Source organism: Aspergillus pseudotamarii (genome assembly GCF_009193445.1).
Source record: "Aspergillus pseudotamarii strain CBS 117625 unplaced genomic scaffold BDV38scaffold_64, whole genome shotgun sequence".
NCBI lineage: Eukaryota > Fungi > Ascomycota > Eurotiomycetes > Eurotiales > Aspergillaceae > Aspergillus > Aspergillus pseudotamarii.
This window is the reverse complement of record NW_022475078.1, coordinates 138956-161684: the sequence shown is the minus strand read 5'-3', so window position 1 is coordinate 161684 and position 22729 is coordinate 138956. Positions and strand designations below refer to the sequence as shown.

Below are 22729 nucleotides of genomic sequence, written 5' to 3'. Positions count from 1 at the left end.
CGTAATATCAACCCGACAAACGGGAAACTCTTTCGCAGGTAAGCTTTCCTCAGGCACACCTGGACACCTTGTGGCCTGGTCGGCAGGGCAGCCGATGATCCATGCCGACGGTCGGAAGGGCAGCCGGTCGAGGAGATCATGGGACTGTCGACCACAGTCCAGCCCTCACTAGTTTCTACTTCTGGGGTTCCACGTTACTAAGAGAAATTAATTATAACCAGAGAAGATAATCAATTACGGAGTACGGAGGAGATAGAAAGATAACAAAAGATAAAGGGGAAAGGGACAACGGAACAAAAAAAAAAAAAAAAAAAAAAAAAAAAAAAAAAAAAAAAAAAAAAAAAAAAAAAAAAAAAAAAAAAGACAAACGAGTTCGGAATGCCATTTACTGCTTACTGTAGCAGTAACCCTAAGAACAGTGATATTGCAAGAATTCAAGGTGCACGCATGACCTGAGATAACGTTTATATAGAAATCTGGACGGACATTCCAAATCTGGAGATATTATCCCTTGACCCACATCGAGAATATCTTTGGTTCCTACCCCGCATTAAGTTCGAAAGGCAAAAAAGTGGTTATCTCAGCCTGCATGACGGTTTGGACTAGCACGAAGAGATTCGCAGTCCAGCACACAGATCTCCGAGAAAAAAAAAATTAGAATCGGGCAGGAAAACTGCTCATTCAACTATGATCTCTGTAAAGCACAGGTCGCCTTCCAAATCCATGGAAGCCTCACATAATAAAGACAACCGCGTCAAGAAGCGCTCGTCTAATGCGTCAGTTCGTTCCTGTTCTCGGCATGCCATTCGCCACGTCTCGCTAACCCGAAGACCCTGACTATAGCTGCCAACGATGCCGACGACAAAAGATCAAATGCTCGGGATCGCAGCCGTGCGACACTTGTAGCAAGCGCAAATCAACCTGCACGTTTGATGATCGGGACCAGAAGATTCTCGTTACCCGGGGGTGAGACGCCTTGGCTGCTCTCCTGTCCGTGCGAAAGCCGCAGCTAACCAGAACCCTGATTCTCCCCAGATACCTCGAAGACCTGCAGCGCAAGCTAGCACTCCTCAAGGGCGGCGAAGATGAAGTATACAGCCCCCAGAGTATGGAACAGGAGGTGCTCCGACCGACCGACGGTAAGCCGTCGCTGCCGGACGCAACCGGACGTGCCATCCCAAGCGATCCGATTCTAGGAGGCGACGACCTGGCCGTCGAAGGTGAACAGGAATGGGGTCAGAATCTCGAAGGCGCTTCACAGTTAACAAACCCATTGTCGTCGGGTCCGTCGACGTTTATGGCGGCAGCATCCGGTCGAATCTGTAAGTTTTCTTGCCTCGATCGCCGCCCTTTTCCCACCTTCGTTCGCAGGGCTGAACAGACGCCTGTGGTGTAGTCTACCTAGGAACCTCGTCCAATTGGTCCTTCGCGAGGAAGATTCTGAGCATGACGCATGAGCATCTCTACAACGCACCCTTACCGACGGGGAGTCTCAACTTTGAGGGGTCCGTATACGATCTGGGCTGGGAGGGCACGAGGACCACCGTGACCAACGATATTCCCATGGCGCCGCCCTTGGACTTCTCCATCTACCTCATCAATGCCGTCAAGTTCCATGCGGGTCAGCTGTTCCACCTCTTCGACGAGGATACCTTCATGGGGGGCCTGTACGCCTTCTACGAGAATCCAGAGCATCAGATGGCGCATTCGGGCTTGTGGTATATCCATTACTTGCTCATTCTGGCGTTTGGCAAGGCGTTTGTCGTGCAGCGAAATCAAGGGAGTCGACCGTCCGGCTGTGAGTTCTTTACCAAGGCGTTGCAGTTGCTGCCGGACACCACCAACCTCTGCCGAGAACCCATTGTCGCCACGGAGATTCTCTGCTGCATTGCCTTGTATCTGCAATCGCTCGACTTTCGCAACTCGGCCCACAATTATGTAAGTCACGGATCCTCCGCCGTGCCGCAAGGTCGTTAACCGTGTAGATTGGCCAAGCAACGCGGATCGCCCAGGCCCAGGGAATGCACACCGATATGTCCGCGGAGCACCTAGGGGATGCCATCGTCCAACGATGCCGGCGGATCTGGTGGACGATCTACATCCTCGATCGCCAAATGACCTCGTTGATGGGGCTGCCGCAATCCATCCGAGACGATCAGCTACACCACGAGCTTCCCTACTTCCCGGGATCGCCCCAGAAGGCGATCGCCCTCAGCATGCAGATCAAGGTGTGCCAGATCATGGACGAAATCAACAGCAGTAAGTGGCTCGACAGACCTTGTGAGACGGCGTGTGCTGACGGTCCGAGGTGTCTATGGGCCGGATGGGCGTTTGAATCGGAATTTCCTGTTGCGCACGAAGAGTGCCCTCGCCAGCGCGGCCGAGTTGATCACGGAGCTTCGAAAATGCTACGACTTGCGCTTGGACGAGTCCTCGATCAGCGGTGTATCCCGACTCTCGGCGCACTTACATCTCCTCTACCATCAGGTTTGACCCCCCTTCGCTCCGTCTGGTCCGGTGATGGCGTATTTCTGACGCGTCGCAGTGCATCGTGTTGGCCACTCGACCGGTGTTATTTTGCTTTTTAAGGATGCGAATCCAAACCAGCGACAGTTCGCTCGAATCCCTGAACTCGTCGGCCAACGTACGCAAGCTGCTGCAGGTCTGCATCGACTCGGCGCAGCAAATCCTGAACATCCTCACCGTCCTCCAGCGACAGAACCTCCTAGGTACGGACCCCTTCGCGGACTCCGGGGTGGGCCCCGCTGACCGACGTCTAGACAGTTTCCTCCCGTTCGACCTCGAAGCCACATATACCGCCGCCGTAGTCCTGGTTGCCGCCCCCGCGGCCGACGCGTCCCTGCTCGACGACTGGACTCCGTGGTTCCACAGCAGCGTCACGGTATTGGATGAGATGATCTCGCGCGGGAATCTGATCGCCGGGTTTCGCAAGTCCGAGTTGCAGCAATTGGCCGGGATGCTGAGCCATCTGTCCGACGGAGTCATTCACACTACCGACGTGGGCAGGAAGGGAGGCCAGCTCGATCGTATTATCTCCCGACTCCCCTCCCCGTCCACCCCGGATCGGGTGTTTGGGATTTCAGATATTCCCAATCTCCATCCAGGACTAACGACAGCGGAGATCATGGCCGTGGCGGAGTCGATCGACACGGGGGATGTGGATTGGATTGCGCACGCGGTCACGGAGAATCACATCTGGTAGTTTGATGATTGTTGTTATAGTAGCGATGATATCCGATAGAAATGAGACACGAATTACTTGCCAAGCAATGGACGTGCGAAGGTTGTTCCACGACCTTCTCCGTCCTCTCTCAGTCTTTTGAATACTGTTTGGACAGCTCAAAGTCCGGGAAACGCAGAGCGTTCGTTGCATCTTGCCTGCACGTGATCCGGAAAGGCTGCCGAACGGAAGACCGACCGATCGGCAAGGTGTACCCTAGGTGTCAAACACACTCAATGTATGGCACCGGTGCGGCTTTACGATTCATATCGATCCGGAATGAAGCGAAATTCTTAGCCAATAAGGGGGTGATCGGTGCTGTTCATCGGACACTACATAAGGTACGTAGTTGCTATGTGAAGGGTTCAAAGCGCATGGGAGAGACGGGTGTGAGAAATGATGATGTATATATAAAATTGTGATCTATGACCTTCTTTCCTATAAGATAGTGCAATCGCTTCAAGTACATCGTAAAATAGAGAACAGAACGTTATACAAACAGTGCACGTACGAGACAATCAAAGCTTCGGCTTGCCAGGTTGAATATCTTTGAATTCCCTGGTCTGCCCGATGCGCCAACTGACTGCATCGCCCCATTTGCCATCACCATTTTGCTGGGGCTCCTTCCAGCGCCAGCGCGGCACGGGCTGTTGCTTGTTGGGGGCCTCGAGGAAGGTCTTCACCCAGCTGCCGAACAGAGGGAACATCTTGAAACCATGTCCGGAGTCACCGGACAGCAGCACCACCGAGTTCGAGGTATTCGGAACGTAGTCAATGATAAAGTCCGAGTCACTCGTGTCCGCGAACCAACACAGGGACTTCCGCACCAGTGGTCGGTTGGCCAATGTGGGGAGTGTGTGGGCCAGCAGTTGGCGGATCTTGGCTTCATCCTCGGGGGGCACGAATGCGCTATCCGAGACGGAGGGAGCGTGCGAGACACCGGTGGCGGGATCCGTGTTGACGTATCCACCACCCATGGGGCACAACTTCAAGAGGCGGGTGACGGGATCCGGCTCAAAGAAGAATCCCAGATCGCGCGCGTAGGTGATGGGGATGCCTCGTAGCGCGGACGTCTCCTCCTCGGTGAGGTGAACGTGGGCGACCGACCACGACTTGGCCACGACCTGAGACCCGATGGCCGGCACGAGTTTGGCGGCTGCAGCTCCGGCCGCGACGATCACAAGCTCGGCGGGGTGGAACTGTCCGTTCTTCGTTCGGATGCCCGTGCTCTTGCCATCCTTGTAGGTCACTTCGGCGACGGCGCCATGCTGCGCGCCCAGGAAGAAGCGGACACCCGCCTGCTGGGTCGCCTGGTAGACAGCCTTCAAGGCATTTCCGGAATGCGCGTAGCCATCAAACGTATTGAGGTATCCATTCCAGCCGGGGAACTGGCCGTCATACTGCCAGAACCGTTGTCGGATGTCATTATCTTTCTCGAGGGGCACGACATGTTGTCTGAGCTCGGGATGGTCGTTGGCGGCCGCTTGGAACCGTTTGAGCGTGTCAACCGCTCTCTCGGGGGCCGTCCCCGAGACACAGTGGAGGAAACCTGTCTGGTGGAAGTGTGGGGCGAAGAGGGGAGTTTTCCACAGGGCGATCGCTTGCTATTCTGGGTTAGAAACAAGGGCAAAACGGGCAGATGGGGCCCTGGAGTGACCAACCATGGTCAAGTCCGTGTAGAACGGATCTTCATACTCGGCGCGCACAATCTTGTTCAGGTCATTGGCAGCGGAGGGGCGAGGAGGGATCTGGTCATCTTGTTCAAAGACGGAGATGTTGTTATAGCCATCCCGCACCAGATGGAGGGCTGTCGAGAGGCCGAAGGCACCGCCTCCGACGATGGCAATGGGCGTGGATTTGGAAACCATGACGGTCAATTCGTAGACTTCGTGAATGCTGTCTCTATATTCACCACTCTCGAGAGTGTGATCGGTTCTTATATATACATTGCAAGCTGCCCCAGAACTACCGGGAAGGAGGTGAAGGCCCGGGAACGTTGCCGGTCCAGGGCCAAATAGCGATAGCCCAGACTCTCCCCCGATAACAGCTTGGATGCGGGGGATTCCACACCGAGCCCCACTTATAGCTTATCGCCCCATATCAATATCAATCCTCGGGATGCATGCCGATGAGGGGTTGCCACCATACATCGTGTGGTTCTATGGTTGTGGTGTGTTCTCCTTGCCGTGCCTGGTGGATGCGGTGCGAGGGTTTGATGCAGCATGGGATCGTGTGATGTCCCTTATCGGGAAAAAAGTTACAGGCATAGCATCCAGACACATAATATTTGAGTTTAATTGGCCAATTGAGAATGTGAGAGAAAGGTGGACACGCACACAAGAGACAGCTGTACACAGACAGACGGACACACACACACACACACACACACACACACACACACACGTAGAGGGAGGCAGGGAGAGAAAGGAGAAGGCGGGATAGAGAGACAAGGGAATCTCCTTCTACACACTCGAGATTGTAACTCCATGCGTCCGTTGTAATTACTATGGGCAAAAATTACACATCTTAAGGGTTGATAAATTTATGGGTTGTGTTGGTGAAATACGGAGAAATATGCAAAATAAAATTAAAAAAAAATGTGAACACCGTGAAATTTTGAAAACGATCTAAACTATATATACATCTTTCCCTTCATAAGATTGAAATTCATGGAGTCATGCCAGTGTCTAGTGGTTGCTAGGGTAGGTGAAGCCATCAATGGGGAAGAACTCCTCCTTGATCATTCTGGGGCTGGTGAAGCGGCGCAAGTTGTCGGAGCTACCAGCCTTGTCGTTCGTACCACTGGCACGAGAACCACCGAAGGACTGTTGTCCGATCAGAGCGGCAGTGGTCTTGCAGTTGATGTAGAAGTTACCCGCGGAGTAGCGCAGAGCATCCTCAGCTTCACGGATCACCCGGCGATCCTTGGCGAAGACCGCACCGGTGAGCGCGAAGCCGCCACCCTGCTGATCGGCCGTCTTCAGGATAGAGCTCCACTCGGAGTCAGGGTAGACATAGATGGCCAACACGGGTCCGAAGATCTCCTGATTGAACAGGGAGTGGTCGAGAGTGTGGGCCTGGTAGACCGTGGGGTTCACGTAGTAACCCACCGAGTCATCGTAGGTACCACCAGCCAGCAAGGTGAGGTTGGGATCCTGGTTGCTGGCATCGATGATCGACTTAATCTTGTTGAAGGAGTTGCGGTGGATGACAGGGCCCATGAAGGCCTCAAAGTCCTTGTCGGGGCTGCCGATGGTGATTTCCTTGACACCAGCCTTCAGGGCCGTCAAGAACTCCTCGGCACGGCTCTCAGGGAGGTAAACACGGGAAGTGGCCGAGCACTTCTGGCCTTGGTACTCGAACGCACCGCGGATGGTGTGGTTGACCGCGCTGGTGATGTCCGCGGTGTTGTGGATGAGGTGGAAGTTCTTGCCGCTGGTCTCGCCGACCACACGAGGGAACTCCCGGTAGGTCTTGTTCGCGATACCCTCGCCAATCTTGCCATAGATGCTACGGAAGACGTCGGACGAGCCGATGAAGTTCAAGCCCGCAAAGTCGCGGTGAGAGAGGGCCACGCTGGTGACCTCTTCAGCATCACCGGGCACAAACTGCACAACATCTGGAGGCAGACCAGCCTCGAGCAGAATCTTGTAAACCAAGGTGCTCGCGTAGATGCCGGATGGCGAGGGCTTCCACACGACCACATTACCCATCAAGGCCGGAGCCGAGACCAAGCTGCCACCCAATGCGGTGAAGTTGAAGGGCGAGACAGCGTATACGAATCCCTCAAGGGCTCGGTATTCCATGCGGCTACCCAAGTGAGTTAGCTAAAGATTCCTCTCCGTTACGACGGGCAGTCCATACCTCCACATGCCATCCGTGCCCCGGGTGGGTTGCTTCTCCATCAATTCCGCCGCCCAGTTGCAGTTCTGACGGAAGAAGTCGGCCAACTCGGCCGCGGCATCGATCTCACCCTGCCAGACATTCTTTCCTTGACCCAGCATGGTCGCAGCAATCAGCTCATAGCGGTATTTGCCCGTGGCCAACTCGGCCGCCTTCATGAAGATCGATGCACGATCAACGAAGGGAGTCTCCTCCCAGCTCTTCTTGGCCTTGAGAGCCGATTCGATGGAAGCAGCGACCTGCTCCTTGGAGGCAAGGGGGTAGTTGGTGAAGGTCGTGGCATGCTCCGAAGGCATCGGTTGATCCACCGACTGGGAGACCTTCTGTGCCACACCGTTATAGTAGACTTCACTCTTGACGGGGAGTTGGGACCGGAGCTCCTTCAAGGCTGCTTCCACCTTGGCGCGCTCCGGAGAGCCTCGTGTGTAGTGTGGCTATGATCAAACTGAATTAGTCGCGAACAATAGGAAAGAAAAAAATTGAACCGGTGTGATTTCTTTTGCACTCACGTTGGGTTCATTTCTGGCATCGGGGAGTCTGAAAGGCATCGTCGCCTTGGTGCGGATTTGCAAAGTCGCACTGGGGAAGGGTCGCAAACTGCGCGCCGAGGAGCGCGCAGTGTTGGACAGTCTCATGGAGAGCATCTTAGTAGAAGACATGATTAAATTGAGGTGATGAGGATGAGAGTGAAAGCCAGAACAGCAATTCGAAGCTGCGGGCAAGCTTCTTATGAATTGGAGATTTCGGAAAAGCATCCGACGCTAAGTCTGGGGTTTCCCCACGCCATCCATTGATAGCTATCATGCACCGTCGGGAGAGAAGCCGAATGTCTATCTGTCTGGATACGTGTGACCGATGATAGAGAAGACTATTACTCATGGAAGCAAGCGCAATCCAGTGCCCCTCCTCTCTCTCGGCCGGTTCGCCCTCTTTCTCGCTCGATCAAGGGTGCGCATCCGGCTGAGGAAAGGATACGATGACAACCACCAAGGGAACAACGATCCAGGAAAACAGAACAATGAGCTACACGGCATCACAGACCCTCCAAGGCGATTGGAGCAGCTCCGTCGCGGGGAGACTCGCCGGAGACTTGACGGCTGCAGCAGTTTCGGCCTCACTGATCGCGCCGACGGTGACTATCATTGATCGGTATGTTGGGATGGACAATGGTCGACTGGGGACCAGTCGCTGATCAAGAACCTCCAGAGCCCTGGTCGAACGCGCCTCGTCTGATAGACCTCTACTCCAAAGCCTTCGTACTCACACGATTGCTGCTCTGAAACGACCGGGCGCATTTGTTTTCTCCCGCCCATATGGTCTGATGTGGACTTTATATGGAGCTACTTATGCGGTCGCTAATGGAACAGAAACGATCACAAAAGAGATTTGCCCAGCCAGAGTTGACCCGATTACATTTGCAACGACGTTCATCGTCAATGTCCCTCTTGGTGTCTGGAAGGATATCCGATTTGCGTAGCTCTTCGGAACTCGTATCGAATCGAGCGCAAAGGATGCTCTGAAGGTGTCTAGCAAGATCGCCTCCAAGGCCGCTACGGCGACCTTCCTTCTCCGCGATGGAGTCACAATTTTTGGTTCCTTCACTCTGGCCTCGTGGTGCTCGTCAATGATCCCCGATAGTCTCGCCTCCCAGCCGAGTTCAAAGATGGTTATCACCCAGATCCTGGTGCCCGTCTTGTCGCAATTGGTGGCTACTCCGTTACATCTCCTCGGTCTCGATCTGTACAATCGCCAGTCGGGGGTCTTATGGGCGGATCGAGTCGCTACTATTCGGAAACATCTACCGTCTGCGACAGTCATTCGCTGTGTTCGGATTATACCAGCCTTTGGATTTGGTTGTCTAACCAATATTGGCTTACGAGAGTTCTTTCATGAACAGTGTGATTGATCTGACTGAGTAGTCATTGAAAACCGAGGACGGTAATACCCATAGAAACCGAGCAATCCATAGAACAAATAGCATGAGATATGAGGTGAAATGATAATCAAATTTTCATTACTTCTATAAATTCGCTACTCTCTAGTATCATTCAAATGACGGGTGCCGTCCATGAGGCGCGCAATGGTGACGGCTTCTCGTAAGGCTCTCCCGATGTGACCGCGCACGCCGGCCTCCTCCATAACCATCAAACCTCCAATGGTACACCCTTCAGGCGACGTACCCTGATCTCTCAGGACGGCCGGATGCATTCCACTTTGCATCAGGGCTGCGCTTCCAGTCATCGCCTGAACTATCATGGTCCGTGCCAGGTCCCTCGGCACGCCAACCGCCACGGAGGCATCAATCATCGCGTCGACAATCACGGCAAAGAATGCGGGAGTCGATCCGGCCACCGCCGTCGTTGCATCCATCAGAGTTGGGGGGATGTGGACTGTCTTTCCCAGGTTCTCAAAGACCGCATCCGTGATCTTCTGGTAGTGTTCGGGAACGGCTGGCTCTGAGATCTCAATGGCTGTGAGACCCTGCGAGACTGACGCAGCGATATTCGGCAACGTGCGCACCACCCACGCCCGACCTTCGGCATTGCTGCTTGTCGTCGGACTGCCATAGAGCGTGGTCTCAAGCCTCTGCCGGGTCCAGCCAGCAGCGACACTGATGAGGAGTTTGTTCGATAAGGCCTCGCTGAGGCCAGGAGTTGACAGCACTTTCTCCACGACAGCAGGGTCCACACCCAAAACTACCACATCCGCCTCTTGAACAGCCGTGATGTTGTCTCGGGCAATCGTCAAGCTTTGCGAATGGTGGGAGAATTGCGCACTCAATCGCTCCTCGGATTCTTGACTCCGAACACAGGCAATGAACCGGGTGAATGGCGCGCTCCCCTCTTTGTCTTTAGGACCATCGACCAAGCTCTTCAGAATAGCGCCGCCCAAGTTGCCTAGGGAATGTTTAGCACAAATTGCCATGGCCGCACCGAAGACATATTACCTACCGCAGCCCAGAATACAAAGCGTAGAATTCGCCATCTTGCTCAAGATCGAATGGTAGGGAATGATTTTTTCTATGCTGTTTGTTTGTTTGTCTTCAACAACAGAGGACTTTTCAATTTGAAGAGGGTAAGTAAGTATCCAGACAGTGGTGGGGTGGCAGCAGACGGAATGTTGATCTGGTGGAGCTCAAGTCGGACGGGCATCCGAACCGATAAGATAAACTGACGGCTTTACGCCCCGAACCACGGAATTCTTGGACGATTCGAATCCCCCTCAATTATGACCGTCTATCGGTGGTTTCTCTTATGCTTCCGATGAATCCATCCTGCAAGGGAGGGCGGAAGGAAGAAGGACAGAATCAATCTACGGTGATTTGTGGGCACGAGGGCAAGCTACGTGACAATACAGTCTTTGGCTACTGGCAGTGAAGTGAAAACAGATAATAAGTTTATTTGAAGTCATGATAATCGTAAAATATATTTCTTTCTAAAATATAGTATCGCCTACGTCGAGAACGTCACAAGGGATTTCAGTCTTCTTCCAACCTCCGACTTTAATGCCCGATATTCATCCTGCGTTCTTGACACAGCATCACGGTTCTCAATTGCGCGGCGGAGGAGATATGCCAGACACTCCCCCATTCCACCCCACGTGGAGCATTTGTAGACTTGGGGAGACCCATCAGGTCCCTTCAATTGTAGCAGACTAAAGCTGACATCGTCCGACATACCGTGCAGCTGGGCGAAGCCAACCGGCACAGTGGGCAACTTGGCGGCGAGGCGCTGCTGGTGTAGATGGTGAGCAGCCATGACGCTGTCCTTGTTGTGGCTGGCGAGGAAGAGGTTCACGGAGGGGAAAGGGCGGCCGTTGCTGGCGCCAAACTCGCCCAGCTCCTGTCGCAGTGCGCCCTGTGCAATAGAGTTGTATGCGTCATCGGTGTTTTGTTTCGTGTCGTGAATCAAAGATCGGTCGTCGGAAGCCATGTACGCGCCTCGGACCAGCTTGAGTCCAAGAGTGAATCCCTCCTCACTAGCAGCAGTGAGGTGAGTAGCCAGAGTAGTTGGGGTGCTCTTGAGATAAGCCTGGTAGGTATTATAGACGAGGGCGTATCCATCCCGGTTGTACTTGCGCTGGAGATCAATGGTCACACGGGCAATTCCCTTCTGGAAATGTTGGGATTCGGCATCAATGAGAATGCGAGCGCCTTTGGCTTTGCACTTTTCGGAGATTTCTTCCAAGGCTTTGATCATCTGTACAGGGGGCAGTTCGCCGGCAGCGAAAGCTTCCGTCACGGCGGGTCCGGCGCCAGTTAACCTGAAGAGTCAGCAATACGTTGGGCACGAGGTTGTACGGGAGCGCATACTTCATAGCCAAATAATCATCTTCACCGAGCAGGTCGACGGTCTTTACTGTGCCCTCGCGCCAAGCCTCGATATGCTCACAATATCCCGTGCCGTTCGCCTGGTCCGTGGTGACACCAAGGCCTAGTTGACTCTTGGTGGAATGATCGAAAACAGTTTCCTTTGCGTATGTGAGGAGCGTACCCCGAAAGCCCAGATCCTTGAACATCTGCACGGTGGCTTGGGTCTCCCGGCCATTTTCACCCGCGCAGAATTGCTTGTAAAACGTCCATTTGAGGATGGTGTGAAGAATGATATTGCGGTCTACGTTCAGCAAAAGGCCATTGCCTGACTTCGACAGGAGGGATAGAATCGAAAGAGACGGTTTGAGGAGGTATGGTTTGGAGGTGATAGCAGCCACCAGCAAGGATCGGAGTAACATGCTGGTGGGCAGGGCGGACAGAGGAGGAGGAAGGGTGGCATTGGGGGCACTCTTGGTTTCAGCCAACACTGAAGTCGACACGGAGCGCACTCTTAGTCGGCATTTGCCAACATTATTGAGCTGTGTGCCTACTCCACATCGTGATGTGAAGGTTCCTAGGGTTGCGAGTGGCGCGGCTTTGCCGGAATGTATAAGAACCATTGCTTGGTATGTTTCGTCGGATAGCTGGACCAAGCAATAGAGAGATTATCCAGCAAGATTCTATAGTGGTATTTCTCTGTCTCCTGATAGTCAAGTACATCTATATATACATATACGGCCTCCTTGCGTATCCACTAATTTGAAGAACCATGGTCTCATGATACTCTATCGGCTGGCCTCCCGGGGTAAGGGATCTGGACGAAAGCTGGTGACCCCGCGGGGTCATTGATAAAGAAGCCAGACCACGGTTCTGACCCACGGATACGTGCGACATGACTGGGGCAATTCCCTGGTACCGAAGGGAAGCTCTCCCGTAGATGCGTCTCTCATATCGGTCTCCCACGCCGAGCTCGCTAGTAGTAGCTGGACTCTGTATCTTTCGTCGGATTACACTTGATAGAACCAATTGAACACGAGAAACGCAGCCCTCAAACCTGTCAGGTGACCATTCTCTTGGTTATCTCCTTCTCTGTCTTACTCTACGGAGAAGACATGCGATAGAAGACGGAACTACAACCGGGAAACCTCATCGGGATGTTGTTACAATGATGCCGATCGATGTAACATGCTGGATGGCATCTTTCAAGTCACTTAGTCATCGCAGGGGCATTTAACTATTATACAACCTACATGTATGATACAGGCCCTCGACGTAGTTATACCCTCAAATATCATGAGATCACGAGTGATTGCAAACCCGAATATGATTTGGTTTACAGGTTCGGTTTTCCCATGAGGAATGGTTCTTCTTCTTCCAGTCACGCCTATGGACCTTGAGGCAGTCGCTTTCGAGCCCGTTGACCATTGCGTCGACGATAGGGTTCCACCACCCTTTCTCTGGATGGTATCCACAAGCATCATCCCCTGATAAACACCTTTTTTTTGGGTGGGCCGCGATAAGCACGGGTTTTACTGCCATATTGGGATACCGCAGTAATGAGTTCTAATGAATTCTTATCATCTGGAGTTCTTCCGATCTCGTGCAGCTGACACCGGTATGGCTTTCCGTTGTGTGTGGACATATAATCGCTGTATTTCGACGATAACATCAACTCGAATTTCTTCTAACTATGACCAATAGTAACGCTATCTCGAGGTGTAAGTGTCGAGCATTTTTTGCACCGATTGGTAAAAGAAAAGTTCTGTGGTTTCTTGGCCACCATCATTTTCCTACCGCGTCTGGTAAAGAAATCCGGACCGTCCGCTACTGGGCCTACGGACGTCTATCCGGCTGAGGTTGAAACAAGCGCCAATGCTGGTTGCAACCCAAAGAGCTTAATGGCCACGCTAGTTCCTATTGCTAACTAACTCCATGGATATATGAGGATCACCACGGTACCACGCAATTGCTCCCAAAATACCCAACGGGGTGTAGGTCAAAAGAACGGAATCTTCGGATGCGAGATATTCAGCGTTCAGAAACATCATTTGAGGTCTTGCTCTTCCTAGAGATAACGGGCTCCACCACTGTGACGTCTCCCCCGCAAGTCCTTTGGCGATGACCACGAGAAGGTGGACCACGGATGCCTTCCCGGTGCCCAGTCAACCGCCGAATTATCTGCGACCTTGATTATCGGCTGCGTACCCGATAGTCGATCTTACCCACGAAGTGGGTATGGGGTTTGCGGGGAAATCTCGATATGACGATAAAGGATTCTGTTATGTATGCTATTCAAAGCATTGAGACTTCATATTCTATCAGTGGCTGTGTCATGTCAGCCCAGCCCGACGCTATCAGACACCGGCCCGCTCTGCTTGCGCAAAGGAAGCGATGATAACGACGGACTCCTGCGCTAAGCCAGACTAACGGGGATGAAACACAGGTTTAAAAAGGCACCAGCGTCCCACTTCTACGTTGGGACTCTGAACTCCAGTTAGCGCTGGTTCGCACATATTCCCCACGATGTTGAAAACCAAAGAAGACCCTAACGAGCTGGCTCCAGTTCCTTCCCAAGCCGGGGAAGTCCGGGATGTGTCCACCTATGTTACCGATGATGTGTTTGGCGAAGTCACCGAGAATGGTCCCAACTATCGTAATGTACGCACCTTGCTACAGGCGCCATCTCGTACACAGACTAACTCTCTGATAGGTAGGATGGATCGGAACCGTTGCGCTCATGATGAAGACTCAGATTGGCCTGGGGGTCCTTTCCATTCCAACCGCCTTTGACACTCTAGGACTTGTCCCCGGTATCATTTGCTTATGTGCTATTGCAGTGATCACGACCTGGTCGAATTACATGATCGGTGCTTTCAAACTCAATCATCGTTCGGTCTTTAGCATCGACGACGTTGGTGCGATCATTTTTGGCCGTTTTGGCCGTGAGTTTCTGGGGGCTGTCTTTTGCCTTTGTATAAAACTAGCCTACCCACATATCATGGAAGTCACTTGCTGATCGTGCATTAGATTGGATTTTTGTGTCTGGCTCCGGCATGCTCAGTCTCTCAATCGGTTTGAACGCTGTCTCCACGCATGGGGTATGTACTGCGGTGTTTGTGGCCGTGGCTGCTATCCTCGGATTCATGTTCTCCAGCATTCGGACCCTCGGCCATATCACTTGGCTGGCGTGGATTGGGCTTGTGTGCATTCTGACCGCGAGTAAGCCTTTCTCTTTCCCTTCGAATCCCGTGGCTCTTCTCTGACAACCTGGCCAGTCCTCATGGTGACTATCGCTGTTGGGGTTGAAGATCGGCCCGCGTCTGCACCGAAAGATGGCGTTTGGGTGTCCGACTTCAAAATTGTCAATAACCCGGGATTCAGCGAGGGTATCACGGCGGTGTCCTCGCTAGTTTTTGCATACTCGGGCACGCCCGGGTTCTTCAATATCGTATCGGAGATGCGTGATCCTCGTCATTATACTCGCTCGCTGATCATTTGTCAGGCGGGAGTGACCGCTATTTACATTACGATCGGCTGTGTAGTCTACTATTACTGCGGGTCATACGTGGCTTCCCCAGCCCTTGGTTCCGCCGGACCGACTATGAAAAAGATATCTTACGGCTTTGCCTTGCCGGGGTTGCTAGTCACGACCACCCTGGTCACCCACGTAATGCCCTTTGCAGATAGATCCCTGTACGCTGCATGCACTAACGGCTCCGTAGATCCCGGCAAAATACATCTTCATCCGCATCCTCCGAGGTTCCCGACATCTGACAGCTAACTCGCTGATCCACTGGGGAACATGGCTCGGCTGTACCTTTGGAATCACCCTAATTGCCTATGTGATAGCGAGCGCGATCCCCGTCTTCAATAGCCTCGTCTCGCTTATCGGTGCCTTACTAGGAACCCTCATGTCGTTTCAGCCCATGGGCTGCATGTGGCTGTATGACAATTGGAGTAAAGGCAAACAAGAAAGGTCCCTCCGGTGGATGTTCATGGTCTGCTGGAGTGTCTTTGTGGTCGTGATTGGCACGTTCCTTATGGTTGCTGGTACGTATGGATGCATTGTGAGTGTCATTGATACCTACAATGCATCTGGTGGGTCAGCCGCTTGGTCGTGCGCTGACAACTCGAACTCAACATGATTTCTCTGACGGAGATAGCGGCTGTCTGTTTGGGGCATCCTTTTACGAGTTCAAGATATAGATATAGATGCTTCGATGTGTCAACAATTTGGTGTAATCTAGAGCGTAGGTTCACACCTCTAACGTGTAAAGGTGGATACCTCTGGCTTTTTGCATAAAAGGCGCAATACTAGAACTAGAAAAGCATAGTGTTAAAATAGAAGAAAAAAAGGAAAAAGGAAAGAGAAAAAAAAAAGGGGAAAAAGGAAAAAACCAAAAAAAAAAGGAAAGAAAAAGAAAAGAATGTTCAAAATATGTCTGATTAGGTCATCAGATCACAAAGTACCCACTGGTCAAGCCTGATATACTATACTTCGTAGTAATAGTGCGTACAACCGGATAAGTGTCCTCCACACTGATACTCCGTAACCAACACTCCAAGTGTATCTCACTTGCTCTAGACAGAGTACGTAAATACTAAATTCTTGCCCCATACACATTATCACATGCTCTCCATTCAGGTGGAAGCATGTCAGAATTTGATGGTGGAGGGCATGGAATCCATGTCACCATCTACGCGTCTTCGATTGTCTCTCGAACCCTAACGCCAAGGTCTACTATACCATGTAAACTAACAATAGCCCCGGAAGAACAATCTCCTGTGTCGTTATCCATACACTAATTGATCCAAACTAATACGTGACCAATGCTAACTATTTGAAATTGTCTATTGTCGTCCCTGTTCAGTTGTAGCAACCTGAGCTAGGAGTACCTCGGTCTTTTAGTAGTCGGCAGAAAGCTACAGTCTTCTTCATGCTCTGTAGTGTGAGAATTTAAGTCTGCGTCAAGGTGCCAACCGGATCCAGAATCATTAATGGCCGTAACTTATCTACAAAAGCACGTATGAAGTTCGATATATCGAATTCAACCCGAGATCAATATGAAACTCAACTGGCCACCAGCCCAGAACAATGAGAAGCTCAAACATAAATCGCCATCTTAACAAGATATATATCCCCTAACTACCGTGAAGCTTCTCTCAGGCTTCCCAAATACCAGGATTTGGCACTCTGATGGTATTGTCATCGGCACGTCGTTACGTGGACCAGGGATCTAGACCCAACAGGCACCACCAGGTTTCGCTCTGGGAATGATAAATTAGCCCCAACCGTCTCTTGCGCTAGTGGTAAAACTCACTGTGGTGCCCAGCCATCATTAGTGCGGTCAGAACCACCCGCAGGACAACTATCGACGATCTTCTTAAGCAACTTCTTGCACTGGTCGATGGAGAGGACCTTATCACCCGAGTTGTCGTTTTTCATCCACAGATTAACGTTCTTCGGATCATAATCGACCTCAAGGCACTGTTTCACCTCTTGTCCGCCTTTAAACGTGGAAGGGGCAATGTTATTGCACCATTTGTCGATTCCATGCGCGGCTGCACTTCTTGCCTCTTCGTGACTCCAGTGCCAATAGCCACCTTGAGGGCAATCTGGTTCACCCAAGATAAGGGTAGGGAATGCAAGCACGGCAGCGAGAACGGGGAGAGCTTGAAAGCGCATATTGGTAGACACAACGGAAGAATTGTTTCAAGGGAAAGAAGCAAGAGAGGATCTTGATTGTTTTGAGGGAAAACAAAGATGAGTATAAATTGAGAAGGAAGAACTGTTGAGAGACTTTTATATCCTTTCCTCGAGAACGCCAAGCAATATTTCTCAGGCCATGGCCTCGCAGTTGATTCTATGAGCCGTGTCTCGCTGTCCATACCATGTTAGACCAAAAACCAACATCAGTTCCGAATATCCTCGAAATGCAACCCATATAGGATGATAGTCCTCAGGCCTTGACACAGCCCGCCCTTGCGCAGAGGGTGCCATTCCTGTCAAGCTATAAGTTACAGTATTCTATACATATGTTACATATATTCCCATAGTCATATCTACATCTGACAGTAATAATACGTAGAATAGGGTTCTGGCACGCTGCTCTCAAGATCTACACGGAGCCAAGTTGGGGGGCCTTGACCCAGGGAGGCATAACACGAACATTCAACCATTAATAGGCCCAGCATGGTCTATGGAATGTCTTACGTCGCTATTAAGCGGGAACGAACCGCGTGTGCCAACCCAACAGATACTAGATCTGCATTGAAATAACACTTTGAAGTATAGTTAATGCTGGGGGCCTTACATTAGGTTATTTAGGTGCTTAACCGATCAGGCGCCCCAACTGAACGGCAACCCTGGAATTAATTAGTTTGCGGGGAACCTGCCGCTGAAGATCTCACGGCCGGAATCCTATGCAAGAATCCAGTCTAAGTGAAGCAATCATATTTGTTATCTTTCCAGAGTTAGAAGAGAATATAAGGGCTTTATCTTTAAACGCCCGAAATCCGACAAACAGACTCTGTCGTTTCTCCGTATACACGCTGGACAAGTTATATATTTCTCTACTTTATTTGGTCTGTACTTGATACCAAAGATATAATGGATCACGATTCAATACGCTTATAGCTCGGGTAATATGCACCAGTAGTAGACTTGGAGCAAAGACGCTAAGGAAGGGCTGTGCTTGCACTCCGCCATCTACCCACAGTCCCTTTCCGTCTATCATGCTCGAAAATAGGTCTAGCTCTGCAGGGCTGATGGTGGCCACATGCCATCGCGCTGCTTCCGTTACCGAATTAGGAGGAGAACAGAGTCTACGACGATCTACTAAGATGTATCCACTGCCACGTCCACATCAACAACAAACGCTATGGTGAAAGACGCGGAAGAGGATAGGGTGTTGACTCCAAGTGCCTAGCACCAGTTATTCCTAGAAAAAAGCTACAGATTATCCTTTGATGGAAATAGTAAGAGTACCGCGGGGAAACGAGCTCTCCCCTCCCTAGGGCATACCAGCACCATGAATGAACTTAACAGCTTTCAAAAGACGCGTAGATATCCGAAGTATAGTTTCCTATTCGGGCAGGGCAACTAGGGAATAATGAGGACAACAAAGGGGCTGCATTCATTCTCGGTAACTGAAGTCCGGAGAGCGAGTGAGTGCTCTATTTGCAAAGTGCCCAAGGTAAAAGGCAGTCATTAACAAGCTGGGAATTATATCTCTTAAGAGATGAGCTTCAGAGTCGATTATTCGCTCCTACTATCACTTTGCCTAAGCAGGCGGGGCTACTCAATAAGGTGGTGGTATAATAACGGTAGTATGAGGTCTGGAAAGGACGAAGCAGTCCACTATAATTACCGTTATGTTCAGACCCCTTTAGTCCCCAATATACATATGCATATGCATATCTATGATGCAAATGTCGATGAGAGCTGCTTCGTATACTGAACGGCCGTTGATGACCCGAGAAGAGACCTAAAATAGGGGCTGGATTCGGGTATAATGCAACTACGCTACTACTGTATATTGAGGCAAGGTGTTCTATGCCGCGGGATAAAGAAGGAAAATACTATATATGTATATATATATTTTAAGAACAAGAACAAAAAAAAAAGACTTTAAAATTCGGCTGTGAAGGGGAAGCATTTTTGGCGTTGTTTTGGTTGCCCAAACTTGCCAGTAGAAATGGAGGGAATAATCATTAAAATTAAGATCCAGTAACTACTAAGACCAGAGGATCACTACATAACAGTTCTAGTACACATAGAATAATGGCAAGCCGCCGTTTCTGGCCTCGAAACTTCAAAGTGGTCCAGTTCCGGCCATCAAATTGTCACCGGTCCTCAGATTCCCATGTGAAAAAAATGCTTTGGGAACGCCAAAGAAGCCACACGGGGCGCCTGCTCTTCGGTAAAAAGCGGTACCCACTTGCAGTCTCGTCCCTATTGGAATGGTTGGAATGGTTGGAAGGTTGCCAAGCCAGCTAAAACCCGCTGGGAACGCCCCAATGCCGAACCAATTCTGGTGGTGATGACTGAGGGCCTTGGCAGGCACGGATGCGTCGGATTTCTTCTTTCCTTGGAATGTGAGAATCCAACGGTGAAGAAAATCAAGATCACCCCCAGGGGTAGCAGGGAATCTCGATTCTCCAGGGGGAGAACAGCGGTTACTCAGGAGCTTGGCCGCTGATCGTTATACAGAGTATGTACGCGCATACCCTACGCAACAGGACGCCATGAGGCCAGTTATCAGCCCTACGCCACGGAAAGCTCTGACTGGTTATTGGACGCCACTACTATTTCTGGCTCCTAGCTTTTCGGAGGTTTTTGGGATCATGAAAGTTGGGCTTCAGGCTCGGGGGTAACATCTTGGTTATTGGTTGCGCTCGGCGTTTCGATTGTTAGGGCATGACGACGCTTGGGCTCCACTTTGGCCGGAACGGCAGATATTGACTGGGGAACCCGACGAATATCGTTGCCTATACTGGTGCAAGATTCCCTCTTAGGCCTTCAGTATCCTTGGCTCGTTATGAGTTTTGCCGAGAAGGGAAGGGGATAAAGAGAAAATCCAACGTTATCAACGACAGGCCAGGTTTTCGGACCACAGTCACTCACTGAGGCTATATTCGGAAATAGGAACAGAGGAAAAAAAAAAAAAAAAAAAAAAAAAAAAAAAAGGGGAAAAAAAAAAAAAAAAAAAAAAAAAAAAAAAGAGGAAGTCCCAAGAAAAAGAAAAATATTGGCATTATTATGTGGCTGAAATTGTGCCACTAATGATCCACTTGCCAAACAATATCGGGGATTGGTCACACTATTGGTCACTAACCATTGTAGAGGGATCAGATACCCCCATGGTCGCGTGCATATGGAGATCATAATTTCATAGGCAGAGAGCATATCTTACTCATCGGAATTCAACAATGCATCCGTACTCGTTTCCATTTCTTGGCTTTCTATGGGGAACGGTCCATATTTATTGACTGCCACCCCCCCCTTTCCCCCCAGGCCCTGCCGGGCCCCTTCGTAGGGGAAATTATGAACCACTCAGACCATGGTGAGTAACATCTTCACTTGGTTCCTGTATGTCGTCAACCAGGTGTCCGACCTGTCCCTGCGGCCGATTCAACCTCAGGCGAGGTTGAGGCCGGGGAATCAACAGGTCGTGGCTCCTCCACCCAGCACGACTCAGGCGTTTGATGCTGGTCCGTCTATCATCCAAACCCCAACAACTCAACCCAGTATCACCCCGTCCCCCACGAGTCCACCCCCAGCGGAGGCGACCGATGAATACTGGGACGACATCATTACCGGCGTGTATGGAATCCCACCGCTGCTCAAGGTCCACGATCGAACCGGGAGAATAAAATGGAGTTGGGGGCGGGACGACGTGACCCAAGAGCTCCCTCCCTATATCAGGTACTGCTTGTATAGCGACGCGAACGATGCCACCGAAGTCAAGTGGATTAAAAACGGAACCGCCATCGCTGCGATCTACAGCGATCTGGTGCTAATAATCAACCATACCCCTGACAACCCGGAGACCGACAAATTGATCACATTTGCTGTCTGCCGGCAGAATGAATTTCTCTGGAATGCTCATACCCTGGAGCCATTGCCCGGGGATCGAGTAGCGGTCGGTACGACGGGTTCCAACGCATGGGACGGCATCCTCGTCTATAACTCCAGTGTCGATAACCCCCTGGTGGACGAGCCGCTGATCCTGCAGAATATCACAGGCCTGCGCGCCATACACGGAATGATTTGGGACGAGCAAGAGCAGATGCTGTGGGCCGCTGGTACGGACGCGGCAGCCGATGGGTCAGACCCTATACCAGCGTACGGAACTATCCAGGGCTATCCCTACAATGCAACGACCGGCGAGCTGGAAGACACCAACGAATTTATGTACCGGCTCCCAGAGGCATGGGATCAGGAGACGGAATGGGGCCCAGGATATCCATGGTGGTGTGGGCCTCACGATCTCGTGCCCATTCCCAATGATCGAAAATTCCTGATGTCGCAAGATCGAGGCTTACACGCCTTTGACCTGAACACCCGTGAATTCTACCTCGATAGCAAAGGCGTGATTGATACGTATATGAGAGGGTTCGAAGTGACCACCAACGATCGAAAAGGTTTTAACCGGGCAGGAGAGTACCTGGAGCTCCCCGAATCAGACCTGAAGGGTTTCAGCATGGCGCCGGATGGAAGCTTCGTCTATGTACAGTCTCTATGGCGTTTGCTACGGGGCAACCACACGAACATCGTCGTCGATGGTGTCCGACAACAGATCAACCTGGGGGATGAGATTTACCGATCCCGTTGGTTTGCAGATATTCCCGGTTGGCCGAAGCCAGCTGCATAAGAAACCCGACGAGACTACAATTCAACATTTCTTTTCTGGGCAACCCGCATGCTATGACTCTCCCAGTGGGAACAGACATGGCGCCGCTCTATGGAGTTGGCTGCGACAGTGGTCATTAATATCGACGACACGTTTGCGCCACTTCCACCACCTCCGGAGTGAAACTGCTGAACCATGCCATGCTATCATGCCGGTCATGATGTACGAGCATAGTTTCGCATATAGCTTAATCGAAATATACTCCAAAGAGCAAGGGGAGCCACAACTAGACGACGACCCACGACCACCACATCATACCTGTTTTGGGAAACAGATAATATCGTCAGCTCAACGCCGCTGCGTGGTCGCATTCCCTCGTCTCTCGCTTCGGATCATATGATCATATATCGCCATGTATTCATAAGGGGGAAAGACGACATAGAGGGAGATCAAGTTGATCTCCAGGACTGGATATACCATCCACGCTGATCGCGTGAAGTACATAATATTATTCTGCATATGAACACAATAAATACCGGCATAATTGGATACATCCAATTGCACTCCTGCTCAATCCTCTTTTAGTAGTTCCCCTGTAATGTACTTTAGCTAGTTGACACTCCCCCTCTCTAGTGCAGTGACCATGCTACCTACCTGGTCACTTTACCACAATGATTGCCACATAGTCTAGTGTCTGGCTTGTACCTGTGCACTCTAACCCCTCCAATGCCCAGACATAATGTGGTCTTTCGCAGCTGTCGCTTGCATATCGAAGGGGCTTTGACAGACTACACGCTGTCGCAGCCAGCCCATGTCGTTCACATGCCGAGCACTGGCTGTCTACGGGTTACGGATATGAGATCGTCCAGCGCCAATCTCACATCGCGTCCTGTGTCGCACTAACCCAGGACATATTGA

At 51.2% G+C, this 22729-nt stretch overlaps 9 protein-coding genes across 9 annotated transcripts; 4 read left to right on the top strand and 5 right to left on the bottom strand.

Moving 5' to 3' along the window:
* Positions 1–390: 390 nt before the first annotated feature.
* BDV38DRAFT_257784 (Zn(II)2Cys6 transcription factor) lies at positions 391–3314 on the top strand. Its single transcript, XM_032055649.1, has 7 exons — positions 391–776; positions 844–966; positions 1036–1322; positions 1397–1938; positions 1986–2259; positions 2309–2487; positions 2546–3314. The coding sequence occupies exons 1-7, from the start codon at positions 688–690 to the stop codon at positions 3221–3223; spliced, it is 2172 nt and encodes a 723-aa protein (XP_031909692.1). The 5' UTR covers positions 391–687; the 3' UTR covers positions 3224–3314.
* A 445-nt stretch (positions 3315–3759) lies between these two features.
* Positions 3760–5109, bottom strand: BDV38DRAFT_296015 (NAD(P)/FAD-dependent oxidoreductase; the record flags this gene model as incomplete). Its single annotated transcript, XM_032062837.1, has 2 exons — positions 3760–4841; positions 4899–5109. 2 exons carry the CDS (start codon positions 5107–5109, stop codon positions 3760–3762), a joined length of 1293 nt encoding a protein of 430 aa, XP_031909691.1.
* An 819-nt stretch (positions 5110–5928) lies between these two features.
* BDV38DRAFT_286667 (Aldehyde/histidinol dehydrogenase) lies at positions 5929–7803 on the bottom strand (the record flags this gene model as incomplete). Its single annotated transcript, XM_032060721.1, has 3 exons — positions 5929–7051; positions 7112–7578; positions 7654–7803. The coding sequence occupies 3 exons, from the start codon at positions 7801–7803 to the stop codon at positions 5929–5931; spliced, it is 1740 nt and encodes a 579-aa protein (XP_031909690.1).
* Positions 7804–8120: 317 nt separating this feature from the next.
* Positions 8121–9050, top strand: BDV38DRAFT_274198 (uncharacterized protein; the record flags this gene model as incomplete). The annotated part of the gene is made up of 3 exons (XM_032057807.1): positions 8121–8293; positions 8351–8617; positions 8648–9050. The coding sequence occupies 3 exons, from the start codon at positions 8121–8123 to the stop codon at positions 9048–9050; spliced, it is 843 nt and encodes a 280-aa protein (XP_031909689.1).
* A 125-nt stretch (positions 9051–9175) lies between these two features.
* Positions 9176–10129, bottom strand: BDV38DRAFT_286665 (pyrroline-5-carboxylate reductase family protein; the record flags this gene model as incomplete). The annotated part of the gene is made up of 2 exons (XM_032060720.1): positions 9176–10041; positions 10096–10129. 2 exons carry the CDS (start codon positions 10127–10129, stop codon positions 9176–9178), a joined length of 900 nt encoding a protein of 299 aa, XP_031909688.1.
* A 467-nt stretch (positions 10130–10596) lies between these two features.
* On the bottom strand, positions 10597–12076 carry BDV38DRAFT_274196 (FAD-linked oxidoreductase-like protein; the record flags this gene model as incomplete). The annotated part of the gene is made up of 2 exons (XM_032057806.1): positions 10597–11407; positions 11457–12076. 2 exons carry the CDS (start codon positions 12074–12076, stop codon positions 10597–10599), a joined length of 1431 nt encoding a protein of 476 aa, XP_031909687.1.
* Positions 12077–13979: 1903 nt separating this feature from the next.
* Positions 13980–15601, top strand: BDV38DRAFT_296012 (transmembrane amino acid transporter protein-domain-containing protein; the record flags this gene model as incomplete). The annotated part of the gene is made up of 5 exons (XM_032062836.1): positions 13980–14114; positions 14167–14371; positions 14484–14675; positions 14732–15123; positions 15179–15601. The coding sequence occupies 5 exons, from the start codon at positions 13980–13982 to the stop codon at positions 15599–15601; spliced, it is 1347 nt and encodes a 448-aa protein (XP_031909686.1).
* Positions 15602–16693: 1092 nt separating this feature from the next.
* Positions 16694–17142, bottom strand: BDV38DRAFT_274194 (uncharacterized protein; the record flags this gene model as incomplete). The annotated part of the gene is made up of 2 exons (XM_032057805.1): positions 16694–16724; positions 16778–17142. 2 exons carry the CDS (start codon positions 17140–17142, stop codon positions 16694–16696), a joined length of 396 nt encoding a protein of 131 aa, XP_031909685.1.
* A 3318-nt stretch (positions 17143–20460) lies between these two features.
* BDV38DRAFT_257783 (uncharacterized protein) lies at positions 20461–22577 on the top strand. The gene has a single exon (XM_032055648.1). The coding sequence runs from the start codon at positions 20519–20521 to the stop codon at positions 21830–21832; it is 1314 nt and encodes a 437-aa protein (XP_031909684.1). The 5' UTR covers positions 20461–20518; the 3' UTR covers positions 21833–22577.
* Positions 22578–22729: the final 152 nt, after the last annotated feature.